The sequence below is a fragment of the Narcine bancroftii genome, chromosome 7, assembly GCF_036971445.1.
Source record: "Narcine bancroftii isolate sNarBan1 chromosome 7, sNarBan1.hap1, whole genome shotgun sequence".
Taxonomy (NCBI): Eukaryota; Metazoa; Chordata; class Chondrichthyes; order Torpediniformes; family Narcinidae; genus Narcine; species Narcine bancroftii.
The window spans coordinates 150,483,472-150,508,461 of NC_091475.1; the positions used below are offsets into that span (position 1 = coordinate 150,483,472).

The window sequence follows — 24,990 nt, forward strand, 5'->3', positions numbered from 1 at the left end:
GACCACGTTAACTGCTTGCTTTTTTCTACAAGATGTGAAGGAAGTCTGATCATGAGAAATTTTTATTTGAATCTTTTTATCTTTTAAAAATGTTGTATCTTTATATATCTTTGTATTTTATAGCAATCTTTAGCTATTGCTTTTGTTATGACAACTTTTCAGTAATTAGAGTCTAAAGGACTATCTTCATACATTAAATGGTTTGTTATTCACTGTTATGAAAGTCTTGTGGTGAAGCTATGCAAAATGTTTATCTATTCTGGCAATAAATTAAAACTACATAAAGTAACAGCCACAGAGTTTGATTTCTTGGATTAAAGAAATCAAAATTTGGGATATCACAGCTCATGTTTTGAAGGATGATACTTTGAAATTAGGATCAGTAGATTCAGGAAAGTAATCTATTCATTATCCGCAGACTGTCTCTTTTTAAAAACCCTGTCTGATCCATATTTATCAGCTTTGGTAAAAATTTTGTCATTCTAGTTTCTAAAATATTTATGATTATTTTATAAAATGCATTTACTAATAAAATCAGTCTATATGACAATGGTTTTAACAGGTTCCTTTTATTGGTATAACTGTTATCGCTATAGAAAAAGATTCCTGGAGAGTGTATGCCTCCACTGCCTCACCAGGAATCAACAGAATCTTCTCTCAGACGTTTATTGCTTTGAAATGAGCTCAATACCTCCCTCACCTCCACTGAAATGAAAGGGGAAACCAGCTTCACTTGCTCTTCCAAACTTAAGCTTGGTAACCTTATTTGTGACAAAAAAAAATTATAAGTATAGCTTATAATTTGTCCTTTTAAGTATGCTTTCATCGCATCCCATAAAATAAGTTTACTACTAACCGAATTAGAATTAGTCTTGAAAAAAACTGAATTTGCCTTCTGACAAAATCATAAAAGTCTGATCTTTTTAATAGCATTGAGTTAAACCTTCATCTATAAACTGATACTTCTTTATCCAACATTGTAACTGTCATTAACAAAGGAGAATTATCTAATAAAATTCTTGCTTTATAATCAACTTTTTAAATTCTATCTTGGAGATGTGTTGATATTAAAAATAAATCTATCCTCGAATAAGAATCATGTCTAATTGAATAAAATGAATAATCTCTTTCTCTTGGACAGATTCTTCTCTATGCATCTATTAAATTCAAGTAGTTAATTAATGTCAAAGTTGTTTTTGCTAACTTTGCCATTATTATGACTCTCGTTGATCTATCTAAGACTAGGTCTAAACAAAAGTTAAAATCCCCACAGATTAATGTATTTTCATGTGCCTCTGCCAAGTTAAAAAATGTTAACTCTGAAAAAAAAAGACAATGTGCAATAATGTATTCTGTATCTTAACAGGATCTTAACAGGAAGGTCTTCTTTATCAAGATTTCCACTCCCCTTGCTTTTGAGTTAAACAAAATATCTGTGACATACCCCACCCAGTCTCTTTTTTTAATTCCAGATGCTCTTTTTTCAATTAAATGAGTCTCTTGCCAAATAAGCTACATCTACTCACATTTTTTAAAATACGTGTCAGTATTCTTTTTCTCCTCACTTGTCTGTTTAGACCATTAACATTAACACTTAGAAAACTCAGTGTGTTACTCATTGATATTTAATTAAATCCATGTCTACTGATACTTCCCCTTCATCTCTCTCCTCACACCTCTTTGACAATTCAAATTGTCATCTACCATGTTAAGGAATGTCCTCCTCAGCAATTCAGGTAAGAAAAATAATAAGTAAAAAATAACAAAAACACCATATTAATGTTGCTTAAATAATACACATTACACTCTTCCCCCCATTTTACAGGTTGCTGCATTTGCCACAAATACACATGACTCAATAGTAGTCAGTCCATATCACCCCTAACACCCTCCCAGATGTTTATCATACATATATCTATATATATCTAGATATATATCTATAGATATCTAGATATATCTATAGATATATATATAGATATCTATAGATATCTATATAGATATCTATAGATATATATATCTATAGATATATATATATATATATATATATATATATCCATCTTTCAGGCAAAAAAAACCTGAAATCTCTCTCTTCATTAATCAAAGCATTTTCATGTTCCCACCAACTGAATAACTGGCAGTGTGTCCACAAATTCCTCTGCCCGGACAGTCTGAAAAACTTGTTCTCTCCTCTTTGCAGAAAAGTCTTCAAAGTGGCAGGTTGATTCAGGACAAATCTGTAACCTTTTTGCCATAAGGCATGCTTCATCATGTAGAATTATTTTCTTCTCTCTTCAGAAACTCCAAACATATCACGATAGAAAAAGATCTTGTTTCCATGTGATTCCTTCCAATGGACCTTTTCTCACTCGAGCTCCTTGTGCTGCTAATGCTAATATTTTCTCTCTCTCTTGATAATGAAGACATTTTATCAATATAGATCTTGATTTCTGATCTGGTGGCGGCCGACGTCTCAAAGCTCTAATGTGCCCTTTCAGTCTCAATAATATCTTCAAATTTATCTGCTCCCAAGACCTCCGGAATCCATCAATGAAACAAAATCTTATTGGATCATCACCTTCCACACTTTCTTTAAAGCCAACAATTTTAATATTGTTTCTTCTGCTAAAGTTTTCTATTAAGTCAATTTTTCCCCAAAGTTGCTTCTTTTTAATAGCCCATGAGTCGAACACATCTTCCACTTTCCCCATTCTGTCCCGTACCCCCTCCATACCAGTCTCCACAGTTTTAACCCTATCATCCACACTTTCCAATTATTTTTGCATTTTATACACAATAGCAAAGTATCACTTTATCTGTTTATTTGAATTTTTCATTTCTGCTCTCATTTCTTTCAGCTCCTTTAATAATTTTAGCATTTGTACAATCTTCTTGTAGTTTAAGTTTCCTATCTCTGTCTTTAGAAAATTTTACTTGTTTTATTTCTTCTTCCTCTTGATCTTTTTCTTCATCATCACTGGCCTGTGATTCAGATAAATAATCTTCTTCTGGTTGTAAGAGTTGATACTCATTGAAACCAACAAAAACACTGCTGGCTCCAGCGACATCTTGAAATTCTTTTGACCTGTGCATGTGTGTCTTCCCATGCATGTACATTTCAACATCTTCTTCTTTGACACCATTCCTCCCCCAGAAGCGGCTGTGATGGCACTGGAGCAACTAACAGTCCTGGTCAGGGCCCAACACAACCGGGGAGGAGCTCAAAGCGGTAGGCCTTCTTTCTTGCTCTTGTTGATGTTCTCATTGTGTTCTCGATTGACCAGAAACATTCTTTTCTTTTTTTAAAGTGACATTCTCAGATCATTATAATAGTTCTTGAACAGTTTTCTAATGTTTTGGTTTGGAGTACTTGGCTTAATTAGCACTTTTTAAACTATTTCCTGGGAGAACCAAGCCAGGTCATAGATGGAGTAAGATGGAGAATTAAAATGACAGGCGTCTGGAAACCCCAGATGAATGGATGTTCAGCAATGTAGGCAAGGCAACAGAGTGCAGAACATTAAATTTAAAGAGTCTCTACTTCATCTGAAAGAAGTGTTTGAGGACCTGCATGTTTGTAGGAAAAGGAAGTTGTTACATCTTCTTCAATTGCAGGGAAAAGTGGTGTGAAAATGGGTAAAGATATTGGTGAAAATAAGAGAAAACTGATAAGTTGTGAAGGGAATGGCTTCTTCACAATGTAGAGAAGAGGAGATGTGTTGACTGGTGGCATGACATTCTGATCCACTATGCTGGCCTCCTGCCAACAGCCAATGAACTCCACCTCAGTCCTGCTTGCCTTGGTCCTGCTTTTCCATCAATCATTGATCAGTACATCATTGGTCTGTGGCTGAGTATATCTACTCAAGTTTACTTCTGATGGAGTAGGGAGAGGAACATGTTGTAGAACATCAAAAGTGGCCAACGGATGTTTAAACCATGTTGAAATTTTAACAAACAAAAGGTGGGATTTGTTTCACATGTAAATTAAACCTCAGGAGGACTTCCTCTCCACCCCCCCCAACTCACTACTCCTCCAGTTGCAGTTAGTAGCCATCACTGGACTAATTTACCTTGGGGGAGACCATTTTCTTGGTTCCTGCCCTGACCTCTGCTCCTTCAACTCTTCTGGATGCTTTATCTCGTTGTTCGGTGGTAGAATTTTAAATACTCCAACCTTCACATCGAACTTTCTTTCGATAACTTGCACTCACCTCTCATCTTGTACTCCATGAATTAATTTCAAATTATAATTGAGATTAATACATTTAAACTCAAAAGGCAGATATTAATGGAGAATTACACATGGGCAAAGACCAATGCTTAACATACAGTAATGGTCATTGAGCTGAATCAACGAGTTCGATTTTTCTTGGATTGAAATTGGTGCACAAGGAATCTGAAGTGCTTGCCAAACACTGGTCCTGCTATTTTAAGCATTGGTCCTCACTCTGTCATTCTACATCTCTCTCATATCTTAGCGTCAGGAAAGTCATCAAGGCTAGTTGATCATAGAGGACAAATTAAGTGCTAGGCTCAGTGTTGGGGTGATTTGCAAAATGACACTATGTTTGGTGAAGACAAGAGGTGTATTTCAGGGGCTCAAAGAAAACTTCAGTGACCTGAGGTTTGTCAGGTGATTTAGTCTGGGGAGTGGATATGGGGTGTTTGTAGAATTAATACTGATCTCAGTGAGTTTTTCTTGAAAGGAGACTTCTTACATGATGCTTGTTTACAGAATGTTATCTGAGAATTTCATTTAGGTTGAATATGATGTGTACATTTTAAGATTTTGTCCTAAATTTGGAAGTCTGATGACATTTTTGGATTTAGTTTAAGCAAACCTTCATGATAAAAAAGACCATCAGATTGCATAAATGTACACCTGAGTTAACAGAATTAAAAAAGCAATTTCTCGAACACAATCAATAAATAGCAGTAACCAATGCAACAAATTAAATGCTATTCAGTGCAAATGACTGAGTAATTTGTCCATATGACTTCCTTCTGCACAGGCGAATAATGATCCCAAGAAATACAAGGCACATCAGCAATAGAAGGGCCCCAATAATGAGCAACAAGGCCAGCATTAGTTTGATTTCATTTTTATAAAGTGTGTTCCCAAAGAAGTCTATCTTTAATGCAGTTGCACCTGTGAAAATGAAGAGAATTTTAATGTTTACATCTCTTTTATCTATATTAACCACCAAAAAAGCAAGACTATATTTAATTCAATAAGATTACCTATTTCCCAATCTACAAAATATATTTCAGTTCTAATTTTCTAACCATTTTTAACAGCCAGCAGAAAATCTTTGTTAATTTCTGCCCCAAATTAATGATTATAATTGTTACAGTATTTATAATTCTCCATATTCTTGAATTTTCACAACATTTGACATATATAAAATGTACACAATATTTTACACATTGGCTCAGTTCACATATTTGGTGGGAAAACTTCAACTTGTTAAACTTTACTAGCACTCCACAGACCATGCTAAGCATCAATCACCCATTCACACAAATCCTACATTAATCCAGGTTTTATTCTTCCCAGATGATCATCAACACCCCCCCCCCCCCCCCACCCCAGATTCCAACACTCAATTACACAGCAGGGACAACTTACCATGGCCAATTCACCTATAGACCAACAATCTTTGGTATTTTGGGATGTAGGAGAATACTGGAGCACATAGGGAGGTACACAGGGAAAATGTGAAAACTCCACACAGACAGCATTTTAAATCAGAATTAAAACCAAATCTCTGTGAGGCAATGGCTCTACCTGCTGTGCTGACCTTTATTAGGATTTAGAGGGGAAAAAAAAAATCACAAGATATTTAAATACAGACTAAACCCAAATTTTATTTTCATTCTTAATTTCAACTTGAAGGCACAACTCCTTCAAATACCTTCTCCAGTTTAGAACACTTCCAATATCTCATAGCTGAGGTAAATTTTTGTCATAAATCTACCTTGATTGGCAGAGAAAATTTTGAGTAAAAACACAGAAATGTTGTAGGAGCTCAACAATCTCACAGTGTCCATAGGAGGTAAAGATATATTACCAACATGTCGTGCCCAAGTTCTTCTTCAAGGTATGAAAAAATAGCAGGGAGGTACCAGAATACTTTGAAGAAGGGCTCAGGCTTGAAATGTCAGTTATATAGCTTTACCTCCTATGGACGCTGCAAGACTTGCTGAGTTCCTCCGGCATATCTGTGATTTTACAACAATCACAGTGCCTGCAGACATGTATGTAGAGAATTTTTAAAAGTTTTAATTTAAATATGAAGCCACTTTCATCCATTTTATTGGATGATTTAGGCAATTTACATTCCAATTAAGGAAATTAATAGAATTTCACATGATCACTCAGTTGTAAAAAAAAAATGCTAACAGTAATTCTAATTTGAAAATTTCCAGTGCAGGCACAGAGCCAAGTTCATGAAATATGGACAACAACCTCCAGCCTGCAGATGGCCCTGTCAAACTCCAAAAGATGAAACCAAAATAAACCTTAACAATGAAGCACCATGGTAATGCAAAACAGAAACACATAAACCCACCTCCCGTCTCTTCCATTCCTTTCCCTCTAAGGATGCCAAATAGACCAACAGCACACTAAATAAATCTAGAAACCCACCATCTTCCATGGAGATTAGATGTTCCCACTCAAAAACAAAATAATAAACATTACCCCTGCAGCAGTTTATATCAGACCAGAAGAAATCATGTTTTAGCTAAAATACAATACCCTTTATAAAAAAGGTTTGAAGACTTTTCTCAGAAAGTCTATTCATGGATAATTAAAAAAACATTTTCATAAAAAAAGTATTAAACCATAAATATAAAGTGTGTTGAGTTATTTCCTTACAACTACTCCAAATTAATTGACTCGCAATAACAGTCCTTTTTCTGTGAAAGGTCTTAAAAACAAATGAATGAACCTTTAACATATTAAAGTTCAATTATTGGTCCAAAGCAAACATTCAACATAAAAAATAAAAAGAGAATCTCATTAAAGACTTTGAGCAGGAAGATTGCGTCATCCACCATACAAAACCATTTCTTGTACCCTTTGGGAAGAGAAATGTGAAGATTTGCTGGGAACAGTAATGAAGGCTTACACCCATGCTTGAATAGCTCTGACGTAACTTCCTTATAAACAGCCTGCTGCTTCTTAACTTCTGGACCATAATCCTTCACGATCCCAAATGTTTTGCTGTTATATTCCAGTGCACCTTGACGATGGGCTTTGCAGATCAGCAGTTCCTTTATTTGACAGTGGTGTAGGTGTATAACCACCGAATGTGGTTTTTGCACTGCTTTTGGCTTAAGCAATAGTGAATGATGTGCTCTACCAAGCTCAGGTGGTTTCAGAAACATCTCTTCCCCAAACACCATTACCAAGAGGACAGAAAAAAATTTAGTAAGTATGCCAGCTTCAGTATCTTCCGCCAAGCCCAAGATACACAAGCTCTGCCGTCTACTTGAACTTTCCAAATCAATAATTCTTGCCATTAACTTCTCATTATTATCTTCCAGGTGACCAACCCAGTCACTCAAATACTTTAAAGTAGATTCTGCTGCAGTTATGTTCATCAGTAGAACGACAGAACTTTTCAAGTCAATCCTCCAACACCATAAACCTATCATCCAGAATTTTAATTTTTTTTTGTGATAAACACTTTGACTGCTCAAGTGCTTCAAAGAAACTCTCAGTAGTCAGATTTGCTGGTGGATTAGTCGGAATTTCATGTTTTTTTTTTTCCATTTTTCCTGATATTGACACCCCTTGACTCCATTTCAAATTAGATGAGAACACAAAATATGAAATTTGACATCTCTTTGAAAGTTTTTAAAAAGTAAGCAGGGGAAAAAGAATAGTGAAGTTACAGAGATGTGTAGAGAAGACTACTCCATACCACAACCAATCAGAAGTCCCATAGAGAAAATTTTGACCTTGTATGAGGAATGTTTCTTGGTTCTTGGACTGTATTCATTTGCATATAGAAGAACGAGAGGGGATCTCATCAAAACATTTTGAATGCTGAAAGGATTGGACAGAATACATGTGATTAAGATGTTTCCCTTGGTAGGTGAATCTAGGACAAAAGGGCACAGTCTTAGAATTAGAAGGTACCCATTAGAACTGAGGTGAGGAGAAATTTCTTTAGTCAGAGGGTTGAGCACTTGTGGAATTAGTTGCCACATACAGCTGTAGAGGCCTGATCATTGGGGAAGTTTAAGGAGGGGATTGATAGGTATCTAATTAGTCATGGTATCAAGGGATATGGGGAAAAGGTCAGAATTTGAAACTAGATTAGCTCTGGGTGGAGTTGCAGAGCAAACTTGATAGGCCAAATAGTCTACTTCTGTTTCTTTATCTTGTGATTCAGAAAAAAAAAAATCCTGCCAACGATCAAATGGTGAAAATAAGTTCAATGTTATTAATACATGACTATACATATACAACCAGACAAATAATTTCTCTGGCCCACAGTGCACATACAATGAGGAACAAGACTATGGCTAACACTGCCCACTTCCTCCCACAGTTCTAGTCAGAGGCTTTAATGGCCCATCACTACATTGTGAGAAGAAAGGTACCTTTAAACTTTCTCTAAACCTTGCATGCATTCTCTCAATTGTAAAAGAGAATCTTAGTTCAAAAGCTTTCATAAATGGTCAAAATAATACCCAGCAGTGCAACCTGCTGTTTTACCGATTACTGTGTGGATAGATATCCATACTGTTTGGTGGCAACTTCTAACTCAAATCTCACAGGAGGTTCTGGAACCATTTCCCAGAGAGAGAGAGAGAGAAAAAAAAGAAATGTTGTGTTTCCTGTTTTATAGTTTATAACTTCAGGGTTCATAGCTTCGGATAACACCCACCATAATAATATGAAGCACATTTAACTCAAAACAAAGTTCAAAAGCATTTTGTTCAAAAACATTCTATTCTATCCCACAACCATGGCAGTCACTTAAAGATTTATTTTATTATAATTCTGCCCTGTATTCAGGGTTGTCATTCTGATCTCCACTCCTAGTTGTCAAAAACCAATTGAAAGCCAAAGTCTAATTATACCAGGGCCATGTAGAGTGGGAACCAAACCTAACATTTCTGGCTCAATGAGGTATGCCACCAGAAGGACATAAAATTTTAAACATGTACTAAAATTTATATAACTTTTCTCCATTCTGTTACAATCACAAACCATTTATTGTAGAGCCTGCAGACCCGCTTTTCACAGTAGTTCTTGCGTCACCTGTTAAGAATGAAAATATTGATTAAATACTTAATTTATGCATGTAAGAAAAAATGTCTTGTGAATAAAATGTTAAGAGCCAAGAAAAGTACAATCTAACAATCAAATTTTAACAGTCTTATGTCAGAACATTACATTGTGAGGTACTTTGATCACATCCACCATTTTAAAAAGTTAACATGCTTGTATAGGAAATAATTGAGAAGGAAAATTGTAACTGTTCCTTCATTGCAAGAGAATTTGAGTACAGGATCAAAAACATCTTGCTGAAATTATACAGGCCTTGATAAAACCACAAATGGGAAATTACCCACATGCATGATCTCCCTACCTCAGGATGGAAATATCTGTGCTAGCAGGAATTCACCAATTTGATTCCTGTGAAGGGGAAATGAGAAAAGATCAAAGAAATTAGGCCTATTATGTGTAGGTTTTAAGGAATTGGGGGTAATTTCACAGAGACATACAAAATTCTTGAGAGGCTCCACAGAGTGAATAAAAGAATGATGTCTCCTGGCAAGGATAACAAATTAAGGATATGGCTATTCTGGAAGAAAATAAATTTCTTCATCTAGAGGATATTGATTCTTTGGAATTGTCTACCCAAAAGGCAGTCGAGGTTTGGCTACTGAATATATTCAAGAATGATCAGTAGGCATTTTAATATTACAGATATCAAGGGATGAGTGCTAATGTGTGAAAGTGGCTCTCAAAGATTAGCCACAATCTGACTGAATAACAGCAAGCTCAGGGATGTGGATGGTGGGGGTGGTTGCAAATAACAGGCATCAGCTCCTTGTCATCAGTTTAAACAAATCTTTTAAGTTTACTTAATGGATATTGGCCTGCTGCTCAAAAAAGCCACTGACCTTTCTTTTGAAGAGTGCATGCATTAAGCAATTTGTCAGTTCTATTTAGACCATTAAAAATGTTTCATCTTGTATTCATATGTGTGAGTTCTTTAGACAATACATGGATGAAGGAAAAGGTTCTCTACTGTTGTGGTAAACAGCACCATGAGGCTACAAATCTCCATTACAGATCTGCATACTGTGTGTCAGCCCTCTGTTGGCAGCCAAGTCTAATCAAAAAGTAAAGCCTTGCTAGTTGCCAAGCAAACATGATTACCATCATTATAAAAAGAACCTAAGAACTCAAAGAGGGAATAATGTTGCAGTGAATGCTCATAAAGTTTGCTTTAGACAATAGTCAATTCCAGGTAACATATTCTTAAAACAGTTCTTTATGAAAAATAAGTTCAAAGAATATTTAGACATGTTACAGGATTAAAAATTGATCTTTCTAACCCAAACAACAGAATAGTAGTTTCAGTTCTTTAAACAATCAACTGAAAGCTTTTGCCTATTTTCAAACTAGCCAATCATGCTTTAATCTAATGTCCAACAGCCATCAACATCTGTAACATAGTTCAAAGCAGTTCAGTAATGAATGGTGAATCACAGAAACAAAGAAGAAGGAACAAAGAAACATTTTAATTCAGGATTCGTTTATCTTTTTTAGAAATATCATAAACCATTTTTAATAAATTTCAGAAGTACAGTACAACTGTTGAATAAATAAATGTTTTCACCAGTTTGAAGACAGCAAGATTCTCTAAAAATGAGCCAAATAATTTTGGTGCTTTCTAATGAAAAACACAATTGAATCTAATCGGCAGAAATGAGAATAAGATACTGGAAAGGGTATTTCTTCAAAGGGAAAATTTACTGCATATTTATTACTGAAATATAAATGATGCTTGATTTATTTTGATCTGAACCAAACCAAATTTGATATACATTAATTGGATTGATGAACAACATACCACTAATATAAAAGTGTCAAATTCAAATAAAATTGCTTTGTTTACAATTTAATGAAATTTTAAAAAATCTTATGCTTACCTGTCTGGTTCAGGATAGTATAAACAGTTTCCATGCCAGCATGAATGTGATCAGTTACGTGGCAATGTAACAGCCATGTTCCAGGGTTTGATGCAACCATTTCAACTGTCTGAAATGTTCCAGGAAAGAGATCGTACACATCTGCTCTGTGATCATTTCTCATCTATAAGAATTCAACATGAAATATCCAGTATTACCCTATAAAAATGTACCTGAAAAATGACTAATTTCTAGTTCTGATAAGTTTTACAGCACAAGCTTATTGTTAATATATTAAGTGCATACTTTCAAACCTCAGAAATTACTAACTGCTCCTTTTGTATTTCTATGGCTGATTCATAAAAGGAACTCATCCTCACAGCCATCTGCAGTCAGCCTCAGACTATGCATCAGTTCATCACATAATCTTCCATTCCTTTTATGGTCCAGAAACATTCTTCATGAATCCTCTTTTTAATTAAACTCCACTTACCAGAGAATCCTAGATTATAGCCCTTCTAATTTGTGCCAAACTATAGTTCTGCCCTGACCCTTTCATATCTCTCCCATGCAAATTCTTCTTAAATGTTAAAACTGAGCCCGCATTCACCACTTCAGCTGTGTGAAGAAGTTCCCCCTAATGTTCCCCTTAAACTTTTACCCTTTCACCCTTAACCCATGACCTCTGGCTTGTATCTCACCTACCCTCAGTGGAAAAAGCCTCCCTACATTTAATCTTTTTATACCCCTCCTAATTTTAAATGCATCTATCAATTCCAGCAATTCTGCCCATGTACTTTTATTTCACCTCAATTCAGATGAAGATTTTCTTATGCCATTATTGGCATCGGTTATTAACTATCCATTTTATTTTCTCTATGCACCAGCATTTTAAAATTTCGTGAGAAATTCAATCTCTTTTCCTCAGCACAATTTCAGCATTGCATGCCATATTAAATTCTCTACTCATTTTAAATTTAAATTTAGACATGCAGCATGGTAGAAGCCCCTTATGGTCCACGAGCCCATGCCACCCAATTAACCTACACCCTTTTATGTTTTGAATGGTGGTAGGAAACCAGAGCATCCGGAGGAAACCCACGTAGTTATCGGGAGAACATACAAACAGCACCAGATTACAACCTGGGGTGCTGGCACTGTAATAGCATTGCACTAATCACTATACTAACCTGATGTTAGCTTCAGTTTCATAGATGTTGTGCCATGACTCTGATATTTCTTCCATTGAGTGAAACATTTCCCACTGTAACTGCAGCTCTTACCTCCCTGATACATCTGCTATCTTCCATCATTGCATTTCCTTTTAACTTCCACTTGGTACAATAAATTGAAACATTCATTAAAGTGCTTACTCTTTCAATTTAGAAGCCATCACACCTCTGGGAGATCACATTAATCACCAATTCATAATCCACTTCTTCGGTATTCAGGTAATCTTTACCAAGTTGAATCAGTTCATGGTACCTAATGCCAGGGTTTCAGCAAATCTGCAAATCGCTAGCTAACCTTCAACAGTCACTCCTTCCTGCATTTTATGCTTTTCTCATTACTGCTATGTGCTATTTCAAGCCTTCTAATTCTAACTTTCCAAGATAGAAATTGTTGTGTGTATTGACTGTACTCCGTTTTTAAAATGTGCAAAACACACAAGTTAGTATTGGGTCAGCTACATTGCACCTAATAAATGCAAACTTTGGTCCTTTGTCTGAAACCATGTGGCCCGTTATTTTTTAATGCAGCAAGTAACTGTTTAAAATGGATGTTTGACTCCTTAAATATATCCCATCCATCCATCCATCTATCTATGGCCCAACCCTTCACAAGCGAAGATGAACATGGTGACTTGTAGCTTTTCAGCTTTAGGTACCATGTGCCGGGACAAGGACTTGGAGATGAGTGCTTGCCCAGGACAACGTCTCCCTCTGGGTCCCACGCCACTGAGCCTGGTGGAGTGCGAGGCACAACAGCCAGAGTGACGCGGGATTGCCCCGCAGTGGTCTGTTTCATGACCATGCTCGCTGGCCGTTTTCCTTACGGATCCTTCGTCCACCGAGTTTGCTGCTGCAGACCTCTATGGAAACTGTTTCCCATGCTCTGTCACAGCTGCCAGCCCCTGCTGCCAGACTGACATGTGCTATTTTTCCCATAGCTCGGGCCCTTTCCAGGTACTGACAGCTGGGTGAGCCAAGCCAGGGATTTGAAGTCAGAGTTGAAGTCAGGCTTTTGCTTAAAGAGGCTTTGCCCACAAGGCAGTGGATGGGATCCAAGACAGGTCTTTCAGAATGCCATGAAACTTTCAATATCGGAGCATATTCATAAAAACTGTTAAAAACATCTTTTCAAATTTGGCAAGTTTCCCTGCATACATAGTTTCACTGCAGTTTTACTCTTTGGAAATCAAATGATATCCTCACAAATAATTTTAAATTGTTAATTTTGTATCCAGTTAATTTTTTAATGTTCATAAAGTCTAAACGTACCTTTGTACCTTAGTGAAGGGCTCAGGCCCAAAATGTTGGTTAAATATCTTTGCCTCCTCTGGATACTGTGGCATCTGCTGAAATTCTCCAGCACTTCTGAGTATTAACACCAATCTAAATAAATATATATTTAATCCAATGAATGCATCACTTAAAAATTGCTTACCTTATAGAGAAAACTCTGGGCATGGAAATGAACGGTGTGCATGTCTACTTCATTCCCCATTCCTAACAAATACCAATTAACCTTGTCTCCTTTAACCATGGTCAGTCCATGGAGATTTCCATAGATCTTTCCATTAATTGCTGAAATAAAAATATTCACAAATTATAACATTCTATTTCTATAAAGAAATGCATCGCTTCACTAATGTTGTGAGTCTAGAATTATTATTTAGCCTTACCATGGATTTTATTGCTTTCTGCAAATTCATCTGTTTCCTTGAACTCGACTGGATCCACATGAAGGTAAGTTCTCATGTTGTCATTTAGGTACCAGGATTCATTTTCATCATATACCAGGAACAACAAGGCAAATTCCCGATCAACATCCTTCCTCCTGCCGTTCTGATCAAGTGTTCCTTTACGGCAGGTGATCAGAGGGCCAACCAAACCACTGTACAGATCCTGAAATAAAAATACCAGACACTTGGAACATTTTATGTCTTTTTATTGCACATGGTTTACAATAATGCACGCAGACAAACTAGTAAATAAGAGTTCCAAGGAGCTATTTTTGTAAGATGAAGTGATTATCAACATGCTAACTGTACTTATATTTCTATCAATACAACACAAGTGACAGAGCAGTTGCTCTGAATTCTCTGTGGATTGGATTTCAAATCTGCTTTTATTAAATCGCACCTCAAGTAGATGAACTCTTTTGGGTTCATCTCTGTATTGGTTATAGATCAATGAGTTCTCAAAATATTATCTGTAAATTTGTATTTGAGCAAAGAACAAAGACAGGCTGTTCACCATCATTTAAATTTTAAGCAGCTTTTAAACACTGGTGAGCATTACTTTGCGAATTTGCGCAAGCAAAGCTCTGCTTTTTTGAACCAGGAAAGACTGGGATTATAACTCGGCACACAAAACCAGTTATAATAGCTCCATTACATTGCAATTTAGTAAAGAGTCACAGAGCTTCTAAAGTATTACTGTAAAAGCTGCTGCACTGTTAGCTATGGAAATGAACAGACGTAAAGCAGTAATTTAAAAAACAGATATTGGCAGTGATAAAATAGCAGAATCATTAAATCAAAGAAAAAAAGCCAAAAGACACAAAAGGATATGAATTTCTAAAATTTGTTACCACGCCCTGAATTTGCAGAATAATTCTGAATAAATAAGTTTATATTACTTTAAGATGGAATGAAATTTGTATCCCAAAATTATCACACATTCTTATCTAACATCCCAAATGTAGCTGTGTATTATTTATTGCATAAGACATGAAAACAAACACAATCATAATCAAACTAAAAACATTTAAAAAAAAATACACCATGCAACTTCTGAAAGTTCCAGCGGATTGCAAAATAGATTGAAAGTGGCCAAATGTGCTATTAATAAGTTACTAATGTTTCAGTGAATTTAGTTCCATATTGCATTGCTATTTTAATTGTACATTACCTTCACAAATTTTACCGCAGAGTAATAAATCCAAGTGTTGCAATTTGAGTCTCCTTCACTAGGACCTGATCTTTCAGGAACATTCCATCTGTAGGTCTTTATCTGACCTAAAATGATATCCAATATGTTTACTCAAAATGATAAGTACAATGTGCAAGGAGAAAATAAAAGCAATAGAAACAAAATATACTTTCTTATACAGAAGGTACTGATAATACTTTATGGCCATAACTGCAGCAATAAAGAACACTCCTGTATGTTCGCAGCATAAATACAGAAAAAGACACACCAGAAAAAAATATCCTAACATGGGATAAAGCAAATTGAGCACTTCATCCAGATGGCCACAGACTTTAGGTTCAGACACAGCAGCGATAGCTCAGTAGTTAGAGCACCAGTCTTGTAAACCAGGGGTCATGAGTTCATTCCTTGTGTGGCCTCATTTCTCTGAAGACTGTTTTGACAAAGTGGTGAACTCTCTGTCTTCCTTACGGTAGACAAAGCTAAAGAATTTCATGTACAGTACAACTCCAATTATCCAAAATCAGATTCTCCAAAATCCTCCGTGATATTCTCAGAGGATGTCTGAAATCATTTATCTGATTTTTTTTTCGGAGCAGAACTGCCCAGGGACCTTGGGTCCCCGGTGCCGGCAGCAGCGGACCTCGGACTCCTGGCATGAACGGGGCATCGGTGGGGAAGTCTCGGTGATCGGCGTTGGCCAGCATTTTTTTTGGTGGGAATTAAACTTTATTTTAATGCTTAAAAAGCCTTGACTTGTTTTTTGTTGTTACAAGTGATTTGCCGTTGCTACTGGGCTGTTTTTAAAAAAATGATTGGTTCTCTGAAAAAACTGTTTATCCAAAATGGCCCAGTCCCAACCATTTTGGATAATCAGAGTTGTATTGTATGTTACATTCTAAATGTAGTATTATGTGACAATAATGGAACCTTTAACCTGTAGCTAAAGCAGTCAGGGATATCAATGAAACAATAAAATGTAAAACACTTTTCAGAAATAATAAATTATAGGTATTAATGGTGTAGTTCAACGTACAAGATTTCCTTCATCTTAATTATCTTTTCCAATTAAACATTTTCTGATGTTAATAGATAAAATTTACTCACAATTACATTTTGAAAGCATCTTTTATATTTGTAACAAAATAGCTAGTAGCGAGAAGTATTCTCTGGTGAACAGACAACAGGATATCTCCAACATTCATATAACCATGTAAAGAACACAATTTATAGAATTTGGGAAAACCAGTTAACACTAAACAAGGGCAGTACGATAGCACTGTGAGGAAGAAACTGTCTTTAACCCTGTTGGTGCACACTTTCATAATCTTAAGCATTTTCCCTGATGGCAGTGGGGAGAAGAGTGTTTGTCTGGGGTGTGATGTGTCCTTCATCATATTTGCTGCAGTGGGAGATGGTGATAAGAGTCCGTGGAGCAAAGGGAAGTTTCATTAACTACCTTCTGTCATTTCTTCTGCTTTTGATGGTGCATCTATGCAAGTCGTTAAGGGATGGGGAAACATGCTGAACTTCCTTAGTCTTCAAAGAAAGTTAAGATGTTGGTGAACTTTCTTTGCCATCACATCAATGTCTCAGATCAGGTCATCGAGGTCTTTGAACTTGAAATAATCTAAAATTTTGAGTTTAGTGCCATAATTGATGATAAGGATGTGAACTCTGTCTCCTCTCCTAAAGCCATTAATCATCTTCTTCACCTTAGAGAGAGAGGTGGTATTTTGGCGCCATGCAATTAGACTTACAATACATTTCTTATTTGATACCTGGCCCTCTAGTGTGGTGTTACCATAAAATTTGAAGATGGAGTTGGAACAGTATGTAGATGGAATATGGTAGGGGACTGAGAGCACATCCTTGAGGAGTGCCAGTGTTCAGCGTGATAGTGAAGGAGACGTTCACCGATTGTGGTCTGTTAGATACAAAGTCAAGCATCCAGTTGCAGACAGGAATTGAGGCCTAGATGCTGAAATTTGGAAATTAGTTTACTGGAGATTATGGAATCCAAGTCCCTTCACAAATCTCTAATACATACTGGAGTAACTTTGACATTCAACCTTAAAAAATGTTATAGTCTTAAATGTCTCCTCTCAGAACAGAATACATAATGTATCATTGGTGAAATCTGTACCTAGCTAGTCTAGGGAACCAGAAGAGCAACTTCATGATTGCCTGGAGTTAGTCTGGACCACGTTAAAGGACAGTAGCAGATCTGAATGAATATACCACAGTGGTTACTGACTTTATCAGAAAATGCAGATGAGTGTGTTATACTAAGACTATCTGGGTGTATCCTAACAGGAAGAATGGTTGAAGTAAGAGATATGCAACTTGTTGAAGACCAGATGTGTGATGTTCAGATCAGGTGATTCGGAAGCATACTGAAAGACAAGGAACAACCTCTGGAAGCAGGGTTCAGTGCTAATTTTTTTTAGGTGCTGGAGCTCATCAAAAACAGCATCAAGGAGGTTCCAGAGCCAGCCCATGAGGTGCCGGAGCCACCCCCTGGGGTGCCAGAGCAGCGCTCCAGTGAGCTCAGGCAGCACTGCACCCCGGCAACTCTGTTCTCTCAGTTTCTGAGGCTGATGTGAAAAGAACCTACAAGAGAGTGAATCTTCAGGAAACATCTTCCATAGACAGTGTACCTTGTGACATCCCCAAAACTCATTGTCTGGTTTTGCAGACATTTTTTGCCTCTTGTTGCTATTGTTTATGGTCTCCCTTTGCTTCAAAAGGACATCCATTATGCCAGTGCTCAATAAGAGCGAGGTGACCAGCCTCGACCATTATTGGCCAATGGCACTTACATCCACTGTGATAAAGTGCTTTGAGAGGTTGGTTAAGAGCAAATCAATTGCTGTCTCAGAAACGACCTGGACCCATTTCAATTCGTCTATCATCCCAACAGGAAAACAACAGATTCAATCTCGCTGGCCCTCCATTCTACGTTAAAACTCCAGGACCACAATAACGTCTACATTAAACTGTTATTCATTGACTAAAGGCCAGTGTTCAACACCATCATACCTGCAAAAGCTATGATCAAACAAAGGATTCTGGGACTCTGTTCATCCCACTGTACTGTGCTGCATTTTCTATGTTCTAACTGGATCCTTAACTACTACATCAGCAGATTAAAATCAGTGGGGATCAGCAACATAACCTCCTCCTGGTTTGTCCTTGCAAAATACAACACCTCACACTCGCGTGCATTCAATTCCAGCTCCCATTTGCTGCCCATTTTTCCAGATGGTTGAGATCCCTCTACAAGGTTTGAAAGTCTTCCTTGTTATTCACTACACCCCCAATCTTTGTGCCAAATGCAAACTTACTGATCCAATTTGTCACATTATCATCCATGAGGCATACCACTATCAGAAACCTCCAGTCTGAGAAGCAATCATCCTCCACCACTCTCTGGCTTTTCTCCTAAAGCCAATGTTTACTACCTCACCATGAATACCTTGTCAAAGGCCTTACTAAAGTCCATGTAGATAACATCTACAACCTTTTCTTCAGTAACTTCCCTGATAACCTCTTTGAAAAACTTTATAAGATTGCTTAAATATGACCTACCACACACATAGCTATGTTGACTGTCCCGAATCAGTCCTTGACTATCCAATTACTTGTATATTTGATCTCTCAGAACACCTTCCAATAACATAGCTACCATCAACGTCGGGCAATCTGGTGTATAATTTCTTGGGTTATTTTTGGAGCCTTTTTTAAACAACAGAACAACATGAGCTACCTTCCAATCCTCTAGCACCTCACATGCGTCTAAGGACATTTTAAATATAGCTGCCAGAGTCCCTACAATTTCTATCCTAGCCACTCTCAAGGTTCAAGGGAATATATTGTCAGGCCTTGGGGATTTATCCACCTTATTTGCTTTAAGACAGTAAACACCTCCTCCTCTTTAATCTGTATAGATTCCATGACTTCACTGCTCGTTTTCCTTACTTCCATAGATTCTGTGCACCAGTTTCTTGACTGAAAAAAAAACCCCATTTAAGATCTTCCCCATACATAGCCAACCCCTCTGATCTTTTTTTTCACAACTTTATTTATTCGTTCAATAAGGTTATTACATACAGTAGAAAAAGTACATATTGTGAACAATTAAATAAAAATTTATATAAAAAGAAAAAAGAAAAAAAAAGAAAAAAGAAAAAAAAAGAAAAAAGAAAAAAAAAGAACTCCCCCCCTCCCCCTCTCAGCCAGCTCTCTTTAGGAGAGTCAAAAAGAAAGAAAACTAAAATATAAACTAAAATATATTTACTAAAATCTAATCAAAGTAAATTTAAATGTAAATATTCCGAATATAAAGACAACTTATTAAGAAATAAGAATAATTATCATGTAAAACATATGTAATTTTTTCCATTACCAAACAAGTTTTCAACTCATTATGCCATCTGTTAATATCAATCACATTAGCATTTTTCCATGTACTAGCTATACATTTTTTTGCTACAGATAAAGCTAAATATACAAAAGCAATCTGAAATTTATCTAATCCCAAATCTTTCAAAGGCTTCAATTTACCCAACAAAAATATTGTCGGGTCTAAAAGTATTTTAATCTTATACAAATGTTCCAAAAACAATTGAATTGCTTTCCAAAAAGATTGTATATGTACACATAACCAAACAGCATGAAAAAAAGTTCCAACTAAATTACCACATCTAAAGCAAGAGTCTGATTCACTAAAACCATATTTTTTTTAATTTTTCAGGTGTTAAATAAAATTGATGTAAAAAATTGTAATTAACCATTGCATAACGAACATTTATCGATCTAGTAACACTATCATGACAGATATCTAACCAGTCATCCTCAGAAAAAATAAAATTAATATCCTTTTCCCATTTAATCTTAGATCTATCCCATCCCTTTTTTTCCATACTCCCCCTTAGCATTTGGTACATCAATGAAATATATCCCTTCTTTGGTACAGTCACAAGAAAAGATTCAAATTTAGTCAATTTAGGTAAAGTCATATCTCTACCAATTATTTGTTTTACTAAAGTTCGAAGTTGATAATAAACAAATAAAGAATTATCATTAATACCAAAATCTTCCCTCATTTGATTAAAGGACAAAAATTTACCTTCTTTAAAAAAAATCCCCTAGATTTTTTATATCTTTAGATTTCCAATGTAATAAACATTGATTATGCATTGAAAAAGGAATGTTGATTATTATACAACGGTGTTAAAGTCAGTAATTTACCCTCAGAACCTATTGTTCTATTTTTTCTCATCCATAATTTCATTAAATGGTTTAGTATAGGCACATTATATTGTTGTAATAAATTTAAATTCCACTGAAACAAAAATTGATGTATTTAAAATTCAAAAATTTTCACCATCTCAATTTTAGCCCAATGATGGGGCCCCCCTCTGATCTTCAAGGAGAATTCAAATGAATTTTTTCTTGCAATTTTATAATACTCCTCCAGTGCCTGATTTGCTCTTTGTTGAATAAACCTACTTATGCACCTCTCTCATCTTCCAAACCAAATCCCCCCAATATCCCACGAAAACCAAGGTTCCCTAAGCCTATTAGCTCTGCCTTAATCCTGACAATACAAACTTTGACATCTCAACAATTCACCTTTGAAGGCCTCCCATTTAACAAGCACATCCTTGCCAGAAAACAATCTGTCTCAATTCATGTTTTCTAGACCATTTCCTCAATATTGGCCTTGCTCCAATTTAGTATCTCAACTGAGGACCAGATCTATCCTTATCCATAATTATCTTGAAACTAATGCCATTATGTTCACTGGACCCAAAGTGTTCCCATCACATACTTCTGTCACCTGTCCTGTCTATTTCCCTAATACAATATCTAGTACTGCACTCTCTATAGTTGATATCTCTAAATATTGATATAGATTGTTTTTCTGAACATTATTTGGCAAATTCTAGGTAAATATTAAAAAAGTTATATTCAAAATGAATGAACGTGGAGAAATCTGCCATCTCACTCACCTGACATAGTAACTGGTACTTTGAGATATTTACCACTATTAACTTCTTCAGCACCATGTGGGTGTATACTGTAAGGCCTGGATGCTAAGTTCTTAAATATGACCAGGATAGTATCACCAACCTCTGCTCGGATGAGTGGCCCTGTGCATTAGAATATACAATAAACAATTATTTTTACGTCACCAGGCCATGAAAGAACAATTTCCACAAGAGACAATAAGTGAGCTAATTCCTAAGGCTACTGCAAATGAATCTTCTTTTCATATTCCTGCCTTAGCATTTTATTTGGTGGTACATTTCTTTCTTGCACCAATTACAGCTCTTTTAGAACTCAACTTCCATGCTCTACCATTATAACTTCTTCCTCCAAATTACCTGAACATATTCAGTGAAAAAATAGATTTCAGTGAATGTAAATCTGGCAAGAAGGCTATATTTAGGATTACTGTGATTACATTGGTTTGTATTTAAGCCACAGGCTTGGTTATTTGGGCAGAGAGTTTAAAACAGGTTTGCTGATCAATAAATTCCAGGACAGAGACTGAAAAAGTAAGATGGAGACTACAATAATAGAGGATGTGAAACAACATGATGCAAAGGATGAGGGAGCAGTGCCAATATCTCAGTGAAATAATTTTTACAGCCATAAGGATAATAGAGGAAGAGGATGTTAAATAATAGTGTTCTACAGCACAGTATCTGGCCTTTCGGCCCATTTTGTCTATGCGGACCAAGTTGCCTACCTGAGCGAGATCCATTTGCCTGATTTTGGCCCATTTCTCTCTGAACTTTCCTATCCACACACCTGTCTAAATGTTTTTTAAACTTTGAGATTCTACCTGGGGTTTACACCTTCCTCTGGCAGCTCGTTCCACAAGCCCACCACCCAGGACCAAGGCAGACCACACAAATTCACCAGGTCCATGATGTATGTACCGGTAAATGGGTGTGCAACGGACTGTTTATTTGATAGTGGGAGTACGGAGTACTGCTAAATGCCTATTCCCTGATGAATGTCTAGTCAGCCATAAGATCTCACTTGCATCCAAATCCCATATGGCAGACACTCTCGGGCCCTGTGTAGTGACTTTGACCATTAAAGGTACAGTTTACAAACACTTCATGCTCCCCGTCAAGCTGCAGCTCTGCGCTACCTTGCTGCTTGGGTTGGACTTCCAGTGCCAATTTGAGAGTGTTACATTGAAGTTTGATGGGCCCCATACCAACCCCTTCACTGTCTGCAATGAACAGTTCCTAGACGGCCCTCCACACATGACCTGTGGGTTCTCAACCCTCAGGGTCACCTCATTGCCTCATTGAGGCAAGCAATAACCCCTGGAGGGCCCAAGTAGTTGTAGTGAAAAACAGAGAAAAGAACAGAATGGTCAAAGATTATAGCCAGACCATCCACCAGTACATGCAGCTGAATGTGTACACCCTTCCCCACATACCCTACATGGTTTCTTCAGGTTGCAAAATATCAGGTATTTTCCACGATCGACCTGAAGTTGGCCTACCACCGGCTCCTAATCAGTCCGTGAGGCTCCCTGTTTCCCACTGGCAAGAGGTCCTCCCATGCTCCACTCTATATGATCACTTTATCATACAACCATTGACAATACACCTCATGAACGCATGCTTCCCTTCCCTAGGAAGTCTGCATCAGGGAGTAAGTTGTCTGCATCAGGAAGTAAGTTGTCTGCCTGGCTGACCTCCCCGGAACTGGTTCTGCTTTGGAAGTACGCTAGGCAATCGAAGACTGACTTACTGGTTGAGAGGGTCCACTTCCTTTACACAAACCTCCAGTACACCTACGTGGCCTTCCCTGATAGGCACGAGGACACTGTCTCGATCCAGGATTTCAGGAGCCCCTCCAACTGCTCTCGACCACCAACAGACACTCTCCCCCACGACTACCTTGGGTGGTGGGGGGGGGGGGGGAAGGGTTAGACCCTGAACCTGCTGCTGATCACACTCCACCCTCTGCAAATGTTGTCACCCATGATGCATCTGCACCACACTCCCTCATCCCTTCACCTGTCCCTTCTCCCTGTGAAATGTATCAGGTGACAAAAGACTGACCAACCCCCCACCCCCCCCCCCCCCCCCACCCAGGCTGCTCAGGGCACCACAGCTGTGCCCCAGCCATTGCCACATCATTCGCAACGGCAGAGGAGACCCCCTGACAGACTTAACCTGTAAATATGTGTATATGTGCATAAATTATCACCCAACCTGACTCTTCTTAAAAAGGAGGGGTGAATGTGGTAAACCATAGTAATGCTGTGATTGGCTACTGCTGGCTGGACATGCCTCCTGAAATTGATTCTACCCACAACCATTTGCATGCTCCCCATTCATTCTGCCAGGATAAGTCGATGAGGCTCACTGCTACTCCAGTCTACAGCCAATAAAAATGTCAGATTCACAACCTCTGTCTTTTGTGGTAATTGATGGTGCATCAGTGACAAAATGTACGGGTCTAGAATAAAGTTTGACTTGGTGTTGAAAGCCATGCTGCCGCCAGTCTAGGCAAGATTAATTTTCATTTGCACAATAAAGATGCGGTGTGGCTAACAAGACTAGCAGTTATTTCCCAGCTTCTGACTGACAAAGACAGGGTGATGATGAGGTGGTTTTCAGACAACAAGGATGCTTGTCATGCCCTCTTAGATCAACTATAACCGACACCACTCCAGCACTGCTAGGGCCAAGGAAGAGAACAGAAGTCTGAGTGTGATTCAGATTTGTGCCTTTGTGAAAATAGGGCAGTCATTGGACGATTTAATTTGTTTATTCTGTTACAATTGTTGACCAGATTAAATTATAATCTATTTTGCTTAAAAAAAATGATGGCACTAGCCATGGGGAGCAGGGAGCAGAGACACAGAGCTCCTGTGGGGTCTTACCACCAAGTTCGACTGCCATCAGCTCCGTTCAGGCTTTGAATGTCCCATTAAAGAAACTGACAGTAGACTGTGGAGTCTGGACCCAAGATGCGGCACTTATGATCAGAAGCAACTATGAGGGGTTGAAGACTCCAGGGAAGCAGAGGGCTGGTGTATGGCACCAGAAAACGGGGTGACCACCTCCCCTCCCCCCACCCCCATCTGAGAAGGAGGATCAGAGGAAATGACCCAAAGGATGGTGACCACAGCAGTGGACCATGGAGGGGATTCTGCAGCTGAAGGACCCACACAGGCAGTGGGCGGCACAGAACCCACAAAGGCTGCAGGCTGCTGGATACTGCAGTCAAGGGACTCACACCAGGCTGCAGTCTGCTCGAGACTGGTTCAAAATTGGCTGAAGGGACACCAGGTATCGGAACAGGTATGCAAGAGAGTGCCGAGGGCTTTGAAGGTTCTTAATGGTATCAGAGATTCAAATCTGGAGCTTTGGTTGCCGATGGTTTGGACTGGACTCTATACGGCTGCAGGCACTGAAGGAGTGCTGGAGGTGAATCCACAGACACTCAGTGACTCTGAGGACACTCTCTATTGCTTTTCTTTCTTTGACTAAGAGGTGCTTCAGGCAATTTCTGCTGATGGCAAATCTGTCTGCCTCATAGCTATTTTGTGCCATATGACACTTCTCAATACATGACAATAAACTGAATCTTGAATCAACCATAAGATAGTGAGCACTTAACCTCT

General features: G+C 37.6%; 1 protein-coding gene across 3 annotated transcripts in view; it reads right to left on the reverse strand.

The window, feature by feature from the left end:
• Window positions 1–2,057: 2,057 nt before the first annotated feature.
• LOC138739214 (ferroxidase HEPHL1-like) overlaps window positions 2,058–24,990 on the reverse strand; it is a 96,088-nt gene continuing 73,155 nt past the window's right edge. Inside the window, exons 14-20 of one of the 3 annotated variants that reach the window (XM_069890817.1) lie at window positions 21,338–21,478; window positions 15,300–15,406; window positions 14,069–14,291; window positions 13,831–13,970; window positions 11,185–11,347; window positions 9,230–9,280; window positions 2,058–5,149 (exon numbers count right to left, since the gene is read on the reverse strand). In XM_069890817.1, coding sequence (XP_069746918.1) covers window positions 4,953–5,149; window positions 9,230–9,280; window positions 11,185–11,347; window positions 13,831–13,970; window positions 14,069–14,291; window positions 15,300–15,406; window positions 21,338–21,478 — 1,022 coding nt within the window. In that variant the 3' untranslated portion in view covers window positions 2,058–4,952. Of the gene's footprint in view, window positions 5,150–9,172; window positions 9,281–9,609; window positions 9,659–11,184; window positions 11,348–13,830; window positions 13,971–14,068; window positions 14,292–15,299; window positions 15,407–21,337; window positions 21,479–24,990 lie in introns of those variants that run through there. The other 2 variants (XM_069890818.1, XM_069890819.1) reach the window with 2 other exon arrangements.